Raw genomic sequence first — 21,426 nt, forward strand, 5'->3', positions numbered from 1 at the left:
TTTTGAAATTACAACCTTGCATTAAATCCTGCCTCTTTAAATCTCAAACTTTAAGTTCAAGTCACATTAGCAGAATGTAAACAGACAAACTTTCAATCTATGACTCTTCTATTGTGAGCATCACCTGCCATGCAATGTAAATCAGTCATATCACTTTTCTCAATGAAGTATATACTTTTGTGGTATTCTGTCAAGAGATGGGTAACCTCCACATTACTTCCATAGGAAGAACAAAGTTTAAACTTGCATTTAGAAGAGATCCTAACGAGGAAGACCACTTTGATAATAACATTATGAAGAAATCCTACCCAGAATCTGGACAGCAGATTTTTATTAGATAGGAATGTTCTCCCTGGCACTAGAAAAGTGACTTTGGTGTCCTGGTTGATAGTAGAAAGAATTCCAAAGATGTGCATTTACTTGATGGATTCAAGAAATTAATTCAAACAGCTAAATATTTATACCATGAGAAAATTTAAATCCAAATGCTATGCAATTCTAGCCTAGTTGAATTTGTTAAATTGTTTTTCTCCAGGTATTCCTTGTGTTCGTCCTCCTGTAATAGCCAATGGAAGATATGATGCCGATCTTTCAGATTCATATGATGTTGGCTCGGTAGTAATCTATCGGTGTGATGCTGATTACTCCCTTATTGGACATTCTACTATTACATGTGTAGTTGCAAAAAATGGTGTAGATGGAGAGTGGAATTGGCCTTCACCTGAATGCAAAAGTAATGGAATTTTATGTTCTTTTCCTTACATTCAATATGTCAAATTACTTTTTTGTTAGTTCCATTAGTTCCATACATTTATGCTGTTGCTAAAATCTGGTAATCTTGTCTTCTAAGCATTGGGGAGCTGTAAAATACCAAGTGGAAATTATCTGACTGAAACTAGTTCGTACAAGTTTGTATTGAAAGAAATGTAAACATAGTTTGAACAATTTATTAATTGTGTTCAAATTTGGTAATAATCCCCTTGAGCTGGATTGGATTTATTGTGCTCCACTGTGTTAGGAGCATAATAAAAATAATTTCTCTCTCATTTCTTTCTGATTTATTTATTTTATTATTACATTGATATGTTACCCATCTTGCTATCCAAAGTGACTCTGACTGGCTTACAATATAATAAAAATATCAATATCCATACAAGTATAAGAACAATTAAAATTACAAAAATTAAAGAATGGACTAAAATCCAAGGACTTAAGCAGAGGGGAGTGGTATATTCTTCAACCTAAACCATCTCTATCAAGTCCCACACTATCCATGGAGTAATTTAGCTAAAACATTGGATAGTATCTTATAATCTAATAAAATCATTCCCACCTCCAAGAGAACTGTGTTTCTTAATCATAAAAATGAAGGGTAAACTCTTTCATCCCAATCTAAGACACTATACCTCACATACTGTCAACGTAGCATATTTATAATAACAGTTATATATTTGTGTCAGTTAATTATTAAATCTGCAGGTAATCATTTGTCTATTTAATCTTGTTTCATGCAAATCCTGCAAACAAGGTGCAGCCATATTAGATAGTTATTCTCTTTGGTCAAAGGTAAGCATATAATTGTTTCCAGCTTAAGATTACTAGTGCCAGCAGCAAACCATAATTACATCACATGGTGATGCCACTATATGCATGGATGCCACCATTATGTATTTATTTCCCACTCTGTGACAGAAATATATAACTTACAGCATTTATGTAGTAATAACATCATGGCATACTTCTTCATTTGACCCTCATGAAGCAAGTTGGTTATTTGGTGCAAACTAAACATTGATTTCTTTTCCAGAGGTCAAATGCCATAGACCAAACATCCCAAATGGAAGAGTGGATAGTGTGTTTCAAGCTACATATACGTATCAGAATAAATTATTGATTGCATGCAATCCCGGCTACTCTTTCACAAATTCTTCTGTAATTGAATGTGGCGCTGATAGTCAATGGAAACCACCTGGTCCATGGTGTGATAAGAGTAAGTAATTTTTCTTAAAACTTTGTTGAACATCAATGTTGAAATCTTTAAAATTGAGCATTCTGGGTTTGGAGAAAACAACATAAACATTTCCCCCTCTCTCTTTGTGTAGTCCCTACTACTTCCAAACCAACCAACCCCCCCACACCTGCTGTTCCGTCTACTCCCCCAATTTCTCATAGGCCAGGCGTAGTTACTCCAAAAGAAGATGGCACTGAAGGTGAGTCATTACATGATTGGGTTGCTAGTCATAGGCCTTTTTCAGGGTTCAGACGATTTGGTCTTGGAGGAAAGATCCTGTAGCCACATCTGTGTTAACTGCTTTCCAACCCTTTCTTGTGCAGCTAATCTACAGAATGGCTTATAATCATGGGGTTGTGCGTACTTGAGGAATATATTTCATTTCATTTAACAGACTATTGTGGTATTTCCTTGCCTTTTGAAAGAAGAATGACGTGAGCTGAAGTCTAAGAAACTGAGATGTAAATTTCCCTTTTGCCCGTGGAACAAATATGGACCCCCGTGGAGCACTGAGTGTAAACAAATCCTACAGTGTTACTGACTCCACTTTATTATCACCATGGTTGTAACTTAATTTCACATCTTTTAAAAGAGATGTTAGTGGTTTAGATCTTTAAGGCCCTTTTAAAGACCAGCAGAGTCCGCTTAGGGTATGGTTCTAAAGGGCAGGCATTAAAATAGAGAAAATATGCATTCTGGATCTCTTAAGACATTTATTGATGGGCCAGAGCAGAAACTCATGGAGAAAGGGGGTTCTGCAAATCTTCAAGCCCTGAATAATGTAGAGCAGGGGTGTCAAACTGGCGGCCCATGGGCTGGATTTGTCACGTGCAGGTCACGCCCACCACAGAATAAATTATTGATTGCATGCAATCCCGGCTACTCTTTCACAAATTCTTCTGTAATTGAATGTGGCGCTGATAGTCAATGGAAACCACCTGGTCCATGGTGTGATAAGAGTAAGTAATTTTTCTTAAAACTTTGTTGAACATCAATGTTGAAATCTTTAAAATTGAGCATTCTGGGTTTGGAGAAAACAACATAAACATTTCCCCCTCTCTCTTTGTGTAGTCCCTACCACTTCCAAACCAACCAACCCCCCCACACCTGCTGTTCCGTCTACTCCCCCAATTTCTCATAGGCCAGGCGTAGTTACTCCAAAAGAAGATGGCACTGAAGGTGAGTCATTACATGATTGGGTTGCTAGTCATAGGCCTTTTTCAGGGTTCAGATGATTTGGTCTTGGAGGAAAGATCCTGTAGCCACATCTGTGTTAACTGCTTTCCAACCCTTTCTTGTGCAGCTAATCTACAGAATGGCTTATAATCATGGGGTTGTGCGTACTTGAGGAATATATTTCATTTCATTTAACAGACTATTGTGGTATTTCCTTGCCTTTTGAAAGAAGAATGACGTGAGCTGAAGTCTAAGAAACTGAGATGTAAATTTCCCTTTTGCCCGTGGAACAAATATGGACCCCCGTGGAGCACTGAGTGTAAACAAATCCTACAGTGTTACTGACTCCACTTTATTATCACCATGGTTGTAACTTAATTTCACAACTTTTAAAAGAGATGTTAGTGGTTTAGATCTTTAAGGCCCTTTTAAAGACCAGCAGAGTCCGCTTAGGGTATGGTTCTAAAGGGCAGGCATTAAAATAGAGAAAATATGCATTCTGGATCTCTTTAAGACATTTATTGATGGGCCAGAGCAGAAACTCATGGAGAAAGGGGGTTCTGCAAATCTTCAAGCCCTGAATAATGTAGAGCAGGGGTGTCAAACTGGCGGCCCATGGGCTGGATTTGTCACGTGCAGGTCACGCCCACCACAGCTCCATGGAGGCAAAAAACATCACAAAACATCATGTGATAGCAATGTGACAAGTTTGACACCCGTAATGTAAGAGACTCTTCTGGAGTTCAGATTCTTTGGCAAGAATTCTCTTCATATAGTCTGTGGAGGACTAGATGCAACCCTCACTGGTCTTTCAAAACCAGAATAATACTGTGTCTATTTTCTCAGCTTATCGTTGATCTGGAATTTCTTATATTTTTGATATTTCATTGGTTTTATTGTATTTTTTTTAATTAATTGCTACTATGCATGAACAAATTTAGGTCAACTGCTCTTCTCTGAGCCTTTTAGTCTTGACCTAATGACCTTGAAGGAGCTGTTTTGCAAGTTCCATTGTTGCAGAAGCAAATCTTCTCGTTAGAAAGAAGGGACTTTCTTTTCTGTTTGCTGGGGAATCATACTGCAAATTCTTGAAAATATTGCCAAGCTTTTTGCAATCATTCATCCATTTGTGAACCACTCTTGGGCAGCAAGAGTAAAATCTTACAGCTGCAAATTCCAATTCCATCATCTTCAACTATTTCCAAAGCTTCTGCCGTGCCTCAGAGGTTTCCTGGGAACCTTCATGCAGTGATGGATTCAAAGAATTTAACAGCAAGCTCTCTGCCCTAATTATTTCTTCCAACAACCAGTTACCAAACTGCTCAGAAAGTTAACAACCGGTTCTCCCAAAGTGGTGCAAACTGGCTGAATCCCACCACTGCCTTCATGCATCTCGTTTCAAGTGTGCATGAAATACTGGCAATCTGATGGAGCCCTCATGTTAAATGTTACTCACCATTTTGCAAAGCTTTGATTTCACTATTAGAAGGTGATAATTGTATATCTAGTGTTACAGTTTGTGTTGATTTCTATTTTTGTTGTTGCTGTGGTTGTTGATTTTGAGAACCAGACACTGAGTTTATTGCATACTTTATGGTTATAGGCAAATTTGTCAAATGGCATTTGTTTGTCAGCCTGGAAAATCAACTGTCTTTACATATATAGAGAACCCATCTTACCAATAAGTACAAAATACCACATCTCCAGTCCTTCTGCTTACCAAGGAGCATAGATGGCCCTGGAATGTTGCAATATACTGGACAATGGGGGGAAAAGGTTGTTGGAAGAATATCTGAAGAATAGTGAAAAAGATATCTGAAGAATAGTGAAAAAGATGAACTGAAGCTAGTATACTAGGAAGGCTGGTGTACTAGAGAGACCAAATTGGCTCAGAAGAAAGACCAAATGAAGAATAAAAAAGAGACAAGGCAAAGATGGCTGGTACATTTTAAAAAATAGGCAAAGAAGATAATAAACAAGACCTGGCAAAAGCCACACCTGGGAGAGCCAGGATTACAGTTGTTCAGCGAGACGGTCACATGGGGTACCTTCCATAATGACTGTTACAACTTTCTACCCTAACTCTAAGCTTAATTGTGATAAGTCAAAGACTATTTGTAGGAGGACAAAAATGCCAAACCCAGTCAAAACATCTGTCTGACTGCCATAGAGACCTTACTGCAAAGCAACATTTTGCCATTAGATATTTCTACAGTCCCTTTCTACAGTCAGTTAACATTAAATAGAGTTGGTCCATTTTCTCAGTGCCTCAAAAGCACTATCCTTCTGTTCGTTTGGACTTTGTTTATTTCTGGCCATAAAGCTATTTGGATCTTTCTTTCTAGTTTTCATTAACCAGCATAATCATTGTGTAAATATATATCAACAGATGACAAGTGATAGTAACTCTTGGGATCTGCAGTCTGTCTATGGAAGCTGTGGCAACATTTGTAGCTTTGCTTTATGTGATTTGTCTACCAAAACTCTGCAAGTAACTACAAGAATTCAGCTTTCTACTTTCGTACAACACAGTTGACGTAATCTCTTTACTGAACCTTAACCTTAACAACCAAAGTGCATCTGGAGTCCTGCAAACAAAATCACTTTCCAGGAGGGAGGAATTTAAGGGGGAAAATGTGTCCTAAACCTCTCAAGAAAAAAAATAATTGTAGCTCTACACACATCTCTGAAATTATAATATATATCAGCTGGAGTTCTCCATGACAAAACATTTTTGCTCTTCAATTTTACTCTAAAACTATGCCAAATATGAGCTAAACATCCTCAATAATACCAACCTTTGTTGTCTTAACTCAGAGGGCATTCAGAGTAGCTGAACTCAGAGTAGCTGGCATTCCTGGTTTCATTTTTACTGGGAATATTTTATCATTGCTAGGGATTTTTGGTCTTCCTTTAAGTCTAGAGTTTCCCAGAAGGCCTAATTTAGAGAGAGTATGTCTGCATCTTGCTTTTCTTTGATGTTCTACACATTCTCAGCTTTTTCTTCCCCTTAACTTTCCTTCTGCCTTTTTGGTTCCTTTGAGGCTTTAAAGGAGGAAATTCTGTGAGGCACCTTCTTCATCAGCCATCATGAAATCTGACTCGATACAATTATTCTTAATTGTTTCTGTTAACTTCTGCTTTAATTGCTTATGCTTTGTATACATTTTAATCTTTTTCTTTTTAAACAGACAATGCATTATGTGAGTAGGGGAATGTATTTAAATAATTATAACAAAAACAACAACATAAAAGTTTTGGAAAAGTACAAGAGAAAAAAGGCCAATTTAAATGTAGCATGAATTGATTACAAAAAGGCATTCAACTCTTTGCCACATGACTGGATAATCAAGTCCTTAGAAATAACAGGACTCAGTAGAAACACTAGAAGCTTTGTGCAAAGATCAATGGCACGATGGAAGACACAGTTGCAGGTCAATGGTGAGAGATTGGGAGAGGTTAATATCGAGAGGAATATTTCAAGGAGATTCACTACCACCACTACTATATATCATTGCAATATTTCCTCTATCGACAATATTGAATAACTCAGCCCATGATTATCATTTCTTGCATCAAAAACATCTGCAAGACTATCCCACCCCCTTTAGATGATCTGGATAGATGGAAAAACACCATCTGAAATGGAATCTCTGCTGAACACTGCAATGGAATTTTGACTGGACAAATATGCCACACTCACCATCTTAAAGGGAAAAATAGCAAAAAAAAAAAAAAAACCCTGAATGAATCAAAGTGCCCTATGAAAATAACATCAAGAATCTGGATGAAGATGATGAGTACAAATACTTGGATATCCTTCAAGCTGACTACATCAAGCACACTGGAATAAAAAAAAATTAGAGGTGAAAATATGGAGAGTGAAGATCTTAAAGTCCAAACTCAGTGGAGGAAATACCATCAAGACAATCAACACCTGGGCAATTCTAGTCATTAGAATAGGTTGGAGGGGATAGGAGTTGGAGGTACCGTTTTGCGGTGGTTCGGCTCCTACCTCTCCGACCGGAGGCAATGTGTGTTGACAGGGGGACAGAGGTCGACCCCGAGGCCACTCACTTGTGGAGTGCCACAGGGGTCGGTCCTCTCGCCTCTCCTGTTCAACACATATGTGAAGCCGCTGGGTGAAATCATCCGTGGTTTTGGGGTTGAGTATCACCTATACGCTGATGATACTCAGCTGTATATTTCAACTCCAAACCACCCCAACGAGGCTGTCGAAGTGATGTCCCGGTGTTTGGAGGCCGTCGGGGTCTGGATGGGGGACAACAGACTTAAACTCAACCCCTCCAAGACTGAGTGGCTGTGGCTACCGGCACCTCGGTTCAGCCAGCTGATCCCATCGCTGGCCATAGGGGGCGAACAATTGCCCCCTGTGGAACGGGCGCGCAATTTGGGCGTCCTCCTTGATGCCCGGCTGTCAATGGATGACCATGTGGCAGCCGTGGCGAGGGGGGCGTTCCACCAGGTTCGCCTGGTGCGCCAATTGCGCCCCCTACTGGACCGGGATGCCCTACGCACGGTCACTCATGCGCTGGTGACGTCCCGCCTGGATTACTGCAACGCTCTCTACATGGGGCTGCCCTTGGGACGCGCCCGGAGACTGCAGTTAGTCCAGAACGCAGCCGCGCGGGCTGTGATGGGGAGTACGAGGTACTCCCATGTAACACCTCTCCTGCGCGAGCTGCACTGGCTACCTGTGGTTTTCCGGGTGCGTTTCAAGGTGCTAATTACCATCTTTAAAGCGCTCCATGGCACGGGACCTAGTTACTTGCGGGATCGCATCCTCCCACATACATCCCTGCGGCCAATTCGCTCACACAGGGAGGGACTTCTCCTGGTGCCGTCCACTAGGCAATGCCAACGGGCGACACCGAGGAGTAGGGCCTTCTCTGTGATGGGCCCAACCCTCTGGAATGACCTCCCCCCCGACATTAGAACCACTTCTGACCTCCGCTCCTTCCGGCAAAAATTGAAGACCCACCTGTTCCGATTAGCAGGCCTGGCATAATTACTGTCCCTCCTGGCAAATGTATTATATCTGGTTATTTTAGGGGTTTTTTAATTTACTGTATCTATTTTAGGGGTTTAAACTTATATTTATATTAGCTTTGTACAGTTCTTTTAATTGCATTTTAACCTCCTCCATGTCAACTGTCAACTGTACATATTTAACTTTTTTATTGTATTCTGTTATATTTTGTATGAACTGTACACCGCCCCGAGTCCCTTTCGGGAGAGGGGGCGGTCTAGAAGCATCAAATATAAATATAAAATAAATAAATAAATAAATTACATACAAAGCGCGAATGATAAACTGGACTCAAGCAGAACTAAAAGCAATGGGTGGGAAGACCAGAAAAATAATGAACATGAATTATGCCCTTCATCTTCACAGTGACATTGACAGACTCTTACCTACCAAGACAAACAGGTGGGCATGGAATGTTGCAAGTGCATCAGATGATTGAAACGGGCTTTGGAAGAATATCTGAAGGATAGTGAAGAAGATGCACAGAAATTAATACACCAGGAAAGCTTACAGAATACTGGAGAGACCAAACTGGCCTACATAAAAAGACCAAATGAAGAACAGAATGGAGGCATGGGAAGACAATACAGTATATTAAAAAATAGCAGGGAAAACAGATAATAACAAGACCTGGCAATCTCTAAGAGCAGGAAAGTTTAAAAAAGAAACCAAGGGATTAATTCTGGCTGCACAAATCCAAGCCTTAAAAACAAATGCATACAAAACCAGAATTGAGAAGACAGCAACAGATAGTAAGTGCTGCCTATGCAAAGAAGAAACAGTGAATCACTCTGTAAGCTGCTGCAAGAAGATCACACAGACTGGCTACAAGCAACGGCATGACAAAGTAGCAACAATGGTGCCCTGGAAAACCTGCAAGAAATATTATTTGCCTGTAAGCAAGAACGGATGGGACCGTAAAATAGAGAAAACCATTAAAAATGAAGAAGCCAAATTGCCGTGGGACTTTTGAATTCAAACAGAGAGGCCCCTGACACATAACACCCAGATTTAACAATTGTCAATAAGAAAGACAATAATGTTTGGATAGTGGACGTGGCAGTACCTTAAGACAGCAGAATAAAAGAGAAAGAACTAAAGAAGATAACTAAATACAAAGACCTACGAATAGAAATAGAATGACTATGGCCAAAGCAAGCAAAAGTAGTTCCATTCATAGTAGGGGCCTTGGGTGTAATCCCAAAACAGCTGGAGCACCACTTGAACACCATTGGCATTGACAGATTCATCATCAGTCAATTACAAAAGGCAGCTTTGCTCAAAACATCCATCCTGGGATGGTATCTGTAACACCATCAAACATCTACATCTTCCTGTCACAAGTCCTTGGAAAGGATTCAATAGATAAACAAAAATGCCAAACCCAGTCTAAATATCTGGTTAACTGTGCAATGAACTATAATAATAATTATTAAATGTGTATGCAACCCAATTCTCAACAATTAGGCAGTTTACAACAATCAAATAAAAATATGGGAGAAACAAAGAAGTTCTTTTCTTCTTCTGACTTTTTAGGAAACACGATAACACAATGTATGCATGGATATCTGTGGATATATGTCTTTACAGATGATGATGTGTTGTAACTTTCTAGGTATCACTAATATAGTGTTCTTTTGCACATTCTTTGATTGGCAGGACAAATATATGCTTTATATTTGTACCTGTTTTCTGTTTTACATCCAATTTCTGCCTCATCTATGAAGTGCATGTTGTATTGTGCCATGTAACTTGGAATGTGAATTCCAGTGTAGACTCCATTGTTTCTTGTAAAAAAGTTGTGAAACCCTTTTTAAAAAGTATATACATCAGTCTCCAACCTTTCAGGCTCGGTGGACCAGTTTTCAAAAAAGAAAGGCAAATTTAAAATTTTGATAAACTGCTGTGTACCCTACCTCTCGCTCCACAGCTCAGTTCTACACCTTAGCCAATTCAGAACAGGGCTGCATAAGGGGTGGGGTGAACATGTGCATGCACACAAAGCTGCATTTGTGAAAGCAGTGTGCATTCCCTCTCATCACCATTCCTCCACTGGTCCGCCATGCCTTGCGTTTTGTGCTGATATGTTTTCATTGCTTAGTTCTGACTAACCTAGATGCTGTTAATATACTGATTGAGTTTACTCTTGCAGAATTTTATTTATAACATGTTAATATATATTATTATATATTATTTTATATTATATTATATTATATTTATTATATTTATTATATTATATTATATTATGCTATGCTATATTATATTATTATTATTATTATTATTATATTGTATTGTATTGTATTGTATTATTAGTGTTTAAACCTCTTTCTTTTCTTATAGCAACTGTAGCACCCCCAACTACAACTCAAACAACTCCCAAGGAAGGATCAGGTAAAACCCCAAAGTATTGATGATGGAAAGTAATTATTTAGACTAGCTTTTGCATTTCTATAAGAGATCATTTTTGTTTCTTTGTTATGAAATAGTTTTCTCTAAATTCTCTGAAATATGAGAGATAGAAGAGAGGGAGGGAATATTATGAATTATTCAGGAATCCTTTTTTAAATATTTCTGGCCAATTTCATACAAATGTATTTCAAAATTACTTGTACAGTCCTATACTTCAAAATACATGTGCAATACTGTACTTAAAGTCCTGAAATATTTTTGGAATCGCTGTGAAAGATAATAAATTAACAAATTAAATAATTCAGTCACCTTCAAATGAATTTGAATACCCTGTTTCTCTGAAAATACAACCTACCCCGAAAGTAAGTCCTAGCTTGATTTTACATGCGCACCCAATATAAGCCCTACCTCAAAAATAAGCCCTAATTAAGATCCCCACCCACTCCAGGGTACACGGGCAAAAATTAAGCTGGAATGGGGAATGGAGCTGCCCTACTACTTACCTTTGAACAGTTGCAGTCAGGCCTCGCACACCCGATACCTGCCTTGCTGGCCCATTTCTTCTGCAGCTGGCAAGGGTGATAAGACTTTCTTAAAGGCCTCTGCAACTGATAACAGAGCTCTGGATCAATCCAGAGTTCTGTTATTGACTGCAGAGACCTTCAGGAAAGTCTTGCCGGCTGCAGAAGAAGTTCCTGAAGGCCTCTGACAACGAACAGGAGGCAGGGGTGACACATGCAAGTGAGGTGAGTCAATGGATGACATCCCCCCTCAAAATAAGACCTAGTGCCTTTTTTGGTGGCAAAAAAATATACAAGACACGATCTTATTTTCGGGAAAATATGGTAATTCAGTAATTCAAATTCAGACACCTTCTTTTAGAACGTCAATATCTTACCCTTTTTTAGGTGTCTCTCTGTGTGTGTGTCTATGCAAAACTAAAAAAGTGGGAAAGATGTTGAAGTTCTAAATGAAACTAAATCTATCAGAACAGTATTGATGAATGAAAATATAGACAATATAAGGATACGACAAGTAGTGAAATGTATTGGCATAATTAGCCTTAATCATTTTAATTATCATATTTTACCTTTTTTATTTATTTTGCTTTATATTTTTTACTTTTTATGTGCTTTGAGTACATTTGTTTACCCAAAAAGGGAATAACATGATGGACTTACTGTACATGTATATTAAAATAGTGGGAAACTAAAGAAATGTTTTCTTTCACTTTTACTAAATATGTTCAAGTTTTTGATCACGTTACTTCTTTGGATTCTCTTCTCTTTTAGGATCTGGCCACACTATTGGAATTGCTATCGGTAAGTACTTACAGACTGAATGACTGTGGTTGCATTTAATGTTTGACAGAAATGAACACAGACTATTTAGTGCACAATTCCTCTCTTTTTGTCTTTAGAAGGGTAATGACTCCCACTCCTTCTTATAAGGCAAGATCTTTTTCTGCCCTCACATTTTTTCCCATGCTTTGGCTATTTTTAAATATTTTGTTTCCTGTGTTTGTTTGTTAGTTAAACTCATGGGAGAGTATTTCAACTTGAAAAATTATTTTGGTTACACAATGGGTTTGGGTTTTTTTTCCTCTTTATGTCAGAGTCATTTTTACAGCTGGAATCTCTTTAAAGACAGAAAAAATATGATTGTTCCAGAAATCAGTCATTCCAAGAGGAAACCTGTTTTTGTCATCCCCCCCCCCTTCAAAAAGGGAACAAGTCCAGGTTCATATTAAGCTTATTTATTTAAGCTATCTTTTTTAGACTGAATACTCTATTACCTCAATTCTCATGGATCACAGAGGGCTGCAAATATTAAAATAGCAAAATGCACATTTTTAAGATTTCATAAATAAATAGCAAATATTAGCATATAAGAAAATTATACCATTTACATATATTCATATGCACGCATATGCATATGTACACATGCATACACACACACATATGTCTATACAGTAATCAATTCCCAAAGTCCTTCTGGAAAAATCAGTTTTTACTATTTTTGAAAGTGTGAAGTTGCAAGCCATTTTTGATTGGGGACAAGCTGTCCCTCAATGAATGGCCACTGAAAATACCTCTTATTGACATATCTTCCATTGCAACTGCTGTTTGGTAGGGACCTTCCATGGATAGTGTCTCCATATCCAAGAGGGATGGGCAGGAACAATTTGGAAAAAGTACAATGGGCAGGAACAATAAAAGGAAAGTAATTTGTTAGCTACCCAGCCCCACACCATAGAGGGTCTTAAAGAAACTGAAGCTTTTAATTACTCTAGGAAACACATTGGCACAGAATAGAAGTTCACACTTTTTCTCTTCTCTGCTGCTGTCATCAATATTGACAGTAATCATTTACTTAAGCCTTTCCCGGTTTTATTATAAATGTAGCACATACCTTATTATTGAATTAAATTGGATACCAGGAAAGTGAGAAAATATTAAAGGTACAATCCTTGACGCTACGTTTATTTATGTATCTCTGGTTTGGTTTTATTCTTGTGCAGTGTGACAGTTTGCCACACATTGGTGTAATTAGGGTGTTGTTGTTTTTTTGCCATTTATCAATACCTTTGTTGCATTTGACATTTTTTTCTATAAAGATTCTTGTCAGAGTTCCAAGTAACAGCCTGAATGAAATCAAAGCCCCAAGGCTTCCTCAAAGTATAGATTTATTAGGCATATCATATTGACACAGCTGGTGAAAACTCGACTCTGAGTCTCTCTGGGTTTTCCCCACCCAACTCAAAGTCCAAAGTTCTTCCCCCCATTACACCCAACCATCACATGCCCCAATCATGTCACAATCCCAAACCTGGATGACTCCCATCCACGCCCCACCAGATGCTGGCGAGTGTCCTTGGCTCCCAGAAGAAAGAATGTTATTTTGGCTACATAGTTCCCCAGCTATCTCTACTCTACCACCACCCCCTTTCCCCATTCCAAGATGGCTCCAGGGTTGACAATTCTATTGAATGTTGAACTTCAGATTCTGTTCAGAACATGTACAAGCATAAAGCAGCAGCTATATACAACTCACTAAAGCAACTTTGTCTGATTCCAGGAATGCTGAAGCTTCCTTTCTGCAGTCACATGAACTCAGATTTTTAAAAAATGTAGAAGTTTAATTAATCTCATAGGGTTGCTGCAAATGTGCTTCTGTGTATTCCAAAACATCTTTTTAAAGCAATTCAAATCCCTATTTTTTTTCTGCAGTCAGATGCTTTTACATACATAAGGGAATGTACCAAATGTCAGTCCCCCCAAAGGCCAATCAGAATATATTTCATTTATTTATTTTCAGAGAAAATGTTACTAAGTGTTCAAAGGTAATGCAGCAAATAAGGAAATGTTGAAAAAAAATGGCCACCCATTCGAACAAGTAATGTAATTTCTATACGAAATTGTCTGTGGTTCCTGACTTTTGGTATCCGCTGTATATACAATGTGATGTGGGCAAGGTGGTCTGAAACGTATCTTGAAAGTACTGTCATGAGTGTGTATGTGATGATTGGTATAATTTTGAATTTGAAGCTATCACATTTTTTCCCTTCAAGGAGCTGTCATTGCTGTTTTAGTTCTGGCTGCTTTAATTTTTGCAGCTGTGAGATACCGCGGTCGCCGGGGGTGAGTCAGCCCAAGATATGCTGTCTCTGATTCTTTCTAGCTTCTTCGTAGCTGCATGAGCAGCCATCTCTAACTTGCCAGTTCCGTCTCTAAAGCCTATACTTTTCTTATAAATGTGCTTTGTGTCCAGAAGCTTTGTGTGCTCGAACAATTGCAAAGATCTGCAGCACAGGAGGAAGAAGAAAAAAACATTATAGTTTGTCTAGAATGGCTAATCTGAATTTAATCACATCTCCAGCACTGGTGTTCTGGAGTGACAGAGCTGATTTGTCTCTATTTCTGTTTGCTATTTGTTTAATTGCAGACTTGGCAATGTTTGTTGAAAAAAGGAAGAGTATTCATATTGCTCTGATCTGCTAATATCAGAATTTTTTGTCTTTGACTTCCTGGTACCCTAATGAAATGGAATCATTAGAATGGTTCTATGCAAAATTTGTATTGTCCTTTAGGAACAGCTTTTAGTCTACTTGCAACTTTGGCATCTTTCTAGACAGATTATGATGGAAATTTTGTCTTGTATGTTGCTTGCTTTCTGTCTCTGTGCAGGAGTATGGTTTTTGATTATTATTGAGCATTATTAACTTTATTTTCCTATCATTCATATCTAGTTACAGGATGTTATAAGCACTAATTTAGATTTGTTCATAAATTGATTTTCAAATCAGTTTTCTTAACCACAGGTACTTTGAGCAGTAATGCTTTAATCACTATCATTACATGTGCTCATTTTTATTTTTAAAGATATATAGATGTACTCTTTTAATAGAGTATTAATATATATTTTGAGAGTTAGTAGACTTAACACTTGTGCAAATCTGTAGGAAGCTGTAATGTGATGCTTTGCAAAAAAAAGACTAAACTTTCTGTTTTCTAGCATTTATGAAATACTGTCTTATTGCTTAAGATTAATAAATCCTGGATCTTTCCTTCTTGAATCTGTTCATTTTTCTAATTTCTAATTGAATATTGTCTGTCTTCCCTTATATGTCTTTTAGGCCACAAGAGGCTAATTAAGTCTTTATTTTACTAAAATACTCTTTAAATAACCAATTTTCTGTTTTCAGATTTTCTATTAGCATCATGCAATTTGCTTTGTTGTTTTGCAGGGGAGGGTCTTCATACATGAAGATGAGTGAACTGATTTAAACATGCACCCAGGAAATGCCTGTTTTCTCAATTGATTTGATTTTGTTTTCTTTGCTTTCTTCCCTTTTTTTATAAAATTAACTCATATAAATTGTACAGTTTGATTCCTGATCAAATGCTTTGAATAACTTGAAGCCAAAAACATCCTTCTGAATAATGTATATTTAAAACAGCTCTTATTCCAGAGACTTGCACTTTCTCCCTCTCTTCCCCTACTTGAGCACCTCAGACTTTATTTAGGAAATTATCCCTTTTGCTCTAATTAACTGTAACATTAAAAGTGCTGAAATGTTTTTTATTTTTAGGTTTTATATTTTAGCTACAGGATAACATGTAAAACCATTCTTCAATCAAATTTATATCATCCACTGAAGGCTGGAAACGTATATAACTTATTTATTGTTATAGTAAATAGCAGTGATTTTATATTGCTAAATATACTCCTGGATGCAAAGGGGCTCCCTAACCATAGCCGCTTCATTTTACTAGGATTCAGCCAAAGTTTGTTGTGTCTCATCCAGGCCCCCACAGCCTTCAGGCTCCATAAAAGAACATCCGTAGCATCACTTACTTCATCCGTGATGGAGATGTACAACTGGATATCATCAGCATACTGATGATACCTTATCCCATGGTGACAGATGATGTCACCCAGGGCTTTCATCTAGATCAGCAGCGTCAAACATGCGTCATCACATCACGTGATGTATTGTGACATTTGTCCCCTTCACTAAAATGGGGGTGAGCGTGGTCAGCGCATGACGTATCTGGCCCATGGGCTGTGAGTTCAACACCCCTGATAATAGATATTAAAAAGTAGTAGAGAGAGTACCTAGCAGGGGCAAGAGGTGGACTTCATGCTCCCTATTGATTTAGAGCAGCCTTGGAGGAAGGCAGTGAACCATCCCAGAACTGTGTAACCCATTCCCAACTCCCTAAGTCAGCCCAAAACAATTCCATGGTCAATGGTATTGAAAGCTGCCCAGAGATCAAGAAGAATAAGGATGGATGTAGCACTTCCATCCCCCTATCACCAGAGGTCATCCATGAGTGCAACCAATTTTGTTCCATATTCAGGTCTAAAACCTGATTGAAAAGGGTTCAGATAATCTGTTTTTTTCCAGGATCCTTTGGAGCTGTACCCACCTGATTGCTGGGGTTTAACAATGGCTCCTTGAGGGAGTCGCACCAGCATTTTACATTCAACATGTATGTTCAGCTGCAACATCTGCATAAAACCCAAAGACTATCACAACTATCTTCAGCTGCTAAAGGCATTGTTTGTTCTTTATTCCTTCTTTAGAGAAGGAAGGGGAATGGCCTATCTCTTATCTCAAAAAGCAGTATCTTAGCTCAGGTGGAAAGAAACCTTTCAAATTATTTACGAGACAGCCTTAATAAACTCTTTGTCAATTAGGATCAGAGATGTTTCTTGTAATTTCCAAGATTCTGTATCTGTACTAGGCTAGCATTAAGTTATTTTACTGAAATCTCTTTAAAGATAATCTTGAAGATAAATTACTAACACATACCAGGGTACATATTTGAAAAATGCAAATATATCCTGTAGCTAATAAGCTTATGGATTATATGCATTATCATACAATGTCCTCATTGTTAAATAAGTATCTCACATTACCATTAAGAGTACTGTTTGCATTGGGATGCAGGTAAAAGTAAAGATAAGAAATATGTTTTCTAAAAAATGTGTCATGGTTCCAACTATAGTTCTTGGAATTGCATAAGCATTTAAATATTTTACTGGTCAGTTTTCATAATTCTGAGCATAGAATATGGATTTTCTTGCCTGCTACATCTTTATAGTAATATTCATTTTCTTTCTAATCTAGCAGTCCAAATATAATGAAAAATTGAGATTGAAAATATACTGAACCCAATTGGAAAGGCAGTTGGCCAATAGCTCAGAAGGTTGTGGTTTGCTCCATTCTTAAGCCTGCTTTCTCCTGGTCACATGACCTAGGGCAGAACTGCTATTAAGAGATTGAAAAGACTTCCAGAAGCCATGCTCTCATGTCAAGCTTGACATTAGTGATGCACTAAGCATGTAAATCAACTCCAGCATACTGCATAAGAAGTATTAATATGCCAAGGTTCTCTTAAGTATTATACCTCCCATCCTTCTAATCACTGCCATACAGCTGAGATAACCGATGCTAAATGTACCGTGTTTCCCCGAAAATAAGACAGAAATAAGCGCTTGGCCTTATTTTCGGTAAGGTCTTATTATTTTTGAGGTGCAGGAGGTGGCAAGCGTGGTCACCTCAGGGCTGCTGCTGTGTTACAGTATTTTCGGGGAGGGTTATTTTCAGAGGAGGGCTTATTTTAGTGCATGCACTCAAAAGCCGAATTGGGCTTATTATCCAGGGAGGTCTTATTTTTGGGGAAACAGGATAGATAAAGCTTGGTTTTGACTGAAGACCTTGACTTGTGAAATTTCAGCATTGACACCACACAGCTTCCCCATGGATACAAAAGAGGTTCTGATTTGTGATTCCACAGCAATTATCTAAAAACATTTATTATATTATTTTTTTTTGTACACTAGATCTCTTGTGCTTATAGAATAATTCATTTTTATGTCAAATATTCTGCAACTATTAAGGTAAAATGCTTTAGTTTTCAGAGATGGGTTTTCCTAACTAAGATACATTTTCTTTTTTCTCACAGAATGAAGTGTGTTTGTGTGTGTGTGTTGTTTTTTGCTTATTAACAGGACTGAAGAAAATAATTTTTAAAAACTTCTTTAAACAGTATGTGTTAATATGAATTAATTTTTTGTGTCCTTTTTTTTTTTACAGGAAAGCTAACACTCATACTGCCTCTACTGATAATTATCGTGTAGTTTCAAAGAAAGATGTGGCTTTGGAAGAAAAATCAAAAGACTGATCTGAGTCCGTTGAACTTCTGCAATAAAACTTCAGTAACCTTTCAACACTTTCGCTTGAGAACTAAAAATAGGAACTCACTGAAGATCTGAGTTCAAAGTTCATAGTTTTATAGTTTGACCATTGGTTGAGGCAGTTAATATATGAAACAACATATGATCTACAAAACTACATATGCTGCTTCTACATTCTAATAGTTTGCACTTAAATCCTTTCAGAATATCTCTTAATGTGTCTGCTTCTTATCACTCAGATACAGAATTTGCGGGACCTATCATGTTTCTACTTCAGGGAGAATGCATTATGCCATTATCAAGATATGACTATATTAGAGTGGAAGAGTCAACAAGTTCTGTATGGTTCTTTTTAACAGCCTGGCTCTTAAATCAGGCTTCTAAGTTCACGTGACAGCCAAAGAAAAGTTAACCTTGCTTTCTAGGTTTTAAATTTATGCTGGCATAGTAAGCTTTGCCTAATATAAATTGTGTCCTGTTTTATAGTTTAACAGTCAACATCACTGTGATGCGAATGTACATTTTGATTGAATGGAACCAATCCTGAAATGTTCAGCCTTGGTATTTAGGGCGGGGGTGGGGGGAATGACAAAATATGTGTTGTGATGTTCTATGTGATATTGCAACATACATTGTGTCATTTTGGCATCAGTCTGGTTAGCATGGATACTTACAGTATTCAAGGAAGTATTTTGCCTTAGTTTGCAAAAGTTGTATTTGTAAATTTTATTGCGTTCCTTATATGAATAAATTAAATGCAATGTTTGTATATAAAGAAATGTCTGGCAATGGTAATATTAAAGATTGAATTGCACTGAACACTTATCATAGTTTTATATAGTTATTTGGGGAGTTGATGGTATGGTAATTCTTAACGCTGACTGTAGAAACTATTTACCAGTTATACATTCATGCATAGTAGAATAAAAATAAAGCTTTGTGAGTAGAATTGAAGTCTTACTTCAACAAAATGGTTTTTACTGATAAGTGCCTTTGGTTTGAATATAAATGTATTAGAATTGCATATTTTGAATGGTATGAGAAAATTATTTTTTATTTTGATGCTTGTATTTCAACAGACAAAAAGTTCTAAAGATTGCATTTCTTAAAATGAGCTGGGTTTTTTCAGAAGATCAGGCAAAACAAGTTTCCATAAGAGATTTTATGGCAGTTATTAAATGTAGAATTTACCAAAAAGTCCTTCCTATTCATCTAATCTAATTGGGAAATGCAGTTTGGTGTCTGTTATTAACAATTCTTACTGACAATAAATTACTATATGTGCTTTGTATTCCAACGTTCAGATGTTAATTTCTCCTTAAGCTAACTGATAAAATTCATTAGTTTCTAAAATACTCTCTTAACCTTTCCTAGCCAAACACAGCAAAAACAACCTTGATAATCAGCATTTTATTCCCCCTCAAACTAAATGGATACAGAACTATTGGTGTGACCAATATGCATACACTTTGTATGTATGTTGTATTTATGGGGTGCTCAGAACTGGTGCTTCCGAAATGGATTTCACTGGTAAAACTGCAGGATGTGCAAGATGAGATTTCACCACTTACAAAGAAACAACAAGTTCTATTGTCAAAATCTGGTTCCTCTGGGGCTTTTGGTACAAAAGCCCCTGTTTTATTTGCTTACCACTATTGCTGCTTCCTCTTTTGTATTTATATACATAAGGGCATGAGTTCTCAGCTTCATAGTCATCACTGAAACGAGCAATGATTTCTGCCTGCACACTCAGCCTTCTGTTTGCTGCTACCTTCCTGGCTGCTCCTTTAGTGAACCAAGGTGAGAAGATGAACGTTGGTTGAGCTTCTGTAATGTTAACCTCTCTCTGTCAACCTGCTCTCTCCACAAATAGTTAAAAAAATAGCTATGTATTCTGTACCAGTTCTCATAACTCCTTTCTTCTGAATTTTGATCCTCACCTGGGAGATAAGATCTTGTTGGAAGCTCTGGAGAGGTCAAAGGCCAAGGAATTAAATCTGACTTGGTGTTCAGCACCTGATATTTAGTAATTGAAAACCATTATTTACCGTAAATACAGTATTTTCTCATTTATGACTGACTTTTCTCCCCTCACTTACTTGTATTCAATGGAGTTATGCCTATCGGAACTAGCTGGCAATTTTTAAAAAAAAAAAATCATTGCATGGCATATTACCTCCTTATTACTTTCCATTAGTCTTGATATTTCCAGCTCAGATCTAATGGCTCTAAGATGATGTGGAGGTTTCTCCTGTATTACACTGCAGATTTTAAATATATGCAGTATAATTCTGAGTTTTGTTGGTATATTCATAGATTTAATGAAATTAAGAGCTATCATTTCTTGGCAGTTTTTGAACTCATTGCTATATTGTGTCAATAGTAACATATGAAGTATTTTTTTGTTATTGAAATATAGTAGAAATCTAAGTTTGAAATAAGGTTGATAAAATCTTTCATTTCCTTTTCTTGCTCGGTTTTTAGATTCAGGGTGAATTTCCTTCCACATTTGTACCTGTAAATGTACACAGTCATGTAACTCCAATTACTGGTCTTCATGCTGGCTGAATTTAGATAACCGTTAGTTTTCCTCCAAGCGTTGTTTGCCTTTTACCTCGCTTATTAGCTTGGCAAACACTTTGAAAATAGTTTTTAAATTAAGAGGAATTCATTTTGTTGTGTTGCATTTAAAGCCTGTCTTTTCTTAGAATAACAATTTTTCAACAGTTTGATTTCAGGATCCATTTACATGATTAAAAATGATTGAGGAAGCCAAAAAGATTTGGTTTACTGTATATGGATTATATCTATTGATACTAATGTTAGAAATTAAAAATGAGAAATTTAAAAATACTTATTTGACTTCACAGACCACCTGAAATGTAGCTTCTCAGCCCTGACTATTAGTTTAAACTGAGAAACACTGATTATCCACTGAACTTCATGGAAGAGTACAGTATGATTAAGAATTGGTCCTCGTCAAAGCTTGCCAATATTTTAATTTACTAGAAATGGAAATCGTTTTCTTGCCAATTTTTGCACAATTCAGATTATTTGATAAACTGACTTATCA

The 21,426-nt window shown here is 37.3% G+C and overlaps 3 protein-coding genes across 12 annotated transcripts in view; all 3 read left to right on the forward strand.

Annotated features, from left to right (window-relative positions):
* LOC309389531 (complement receptor type 1-like) overlaps nt 1-2,308 on the forward strand; it is a 191,693-nt gene extending 189,385 nt beyond the window's left edge. For both annotated transcript variants that reach the window (XM_081948038.1, XM_081948039.1), the window contains 3 exons: nt 536-733; nt 1,808-1,990; nt 2,103-2,308. In XM_081948038.1, coding sequence (XP_081804164.1) covers nt 536-733; nt 1,808-1,990; nt 2,103-2,293 — 572 coding nt within the window. In that variant the 3' untranslated portion in view covers nt 2,294-2,308. The remainder of the gene's footprint in view (nt 1-535; nt 734-1,807; nt 1,991-2,102) is intronic.
* Nucleotides 2,309-2,663: 355 nt separating this feature from the next.
* On the forward strand, nt 2,664-19,172 carry LOC309389535 (uncharacterized protein). Of its 3 annotated transcripts, XM_081948047.1 has the most exons (6): nt 2,685-2,970; nt 3,083-3,190; nt 10,578-10,628; nt 11,939-11,968; nt 14,218-14,287; nt 18,253-19,172. In XM_081948047.1, exons 1-6 carry the CDS (start codon nt 2,700-2,702, stop codon nt 18,338-18,340), a joined length of 618 nt encoding a protein of 205 aa, XP_081804173.1. In that variant the 5' UTR covers nt 2,685-2,699; the 3' UTR covers nt 18,341-19,172. The 3 variants fall into 3 exon arrangements, with proteins under 3 accessions (XP_081804175.1, XP_081804173.1, XP_081804174.1); XM_081948049.1 differs by lacking the exon at nt 14,218-14,287 and having other exon boundaries at nt 2,664-2,970; XM_081948048.1 differs by lacking the exon at nt 3,083-3,190.
* A 146-nt stretch (nt 19,173-19,318) lies between these two features.
* The window catches only part of CR2 (complement C3d receptor 2), an 80,775-nt gene continuing 78,667 nt past the window's right edge, over nt 19,319-21,426 (forward strand). For all 7 annotated transcript variants that reach the window (XM_081948032.1, XM_081948031.1, XM_081948036.1 and 4 more), the window contains exon 1: nt 19,319-20,153. In XM_081948032.1, the coding sequence (XP_081804158.1) occupies nt 20,084-20,153 (70 nt within the window). In that variant the 5' untranslated portion in view covers nt 19,319-20,083. The remainder of the gene's footprint in view (nt 20,154-21,426) is intronic.

Source organism: Natrix helvetica (genome assembly GCF_964273705.1).
Source record: "Natrix helvetica genome assembly, chromosome: 3".
Taxonomy (NCBI): Eukaryota; Metazoa; Chordata; class Lepidosauria; order Squamata; family Natricidae; genus Natrix; species Natrix helvetica.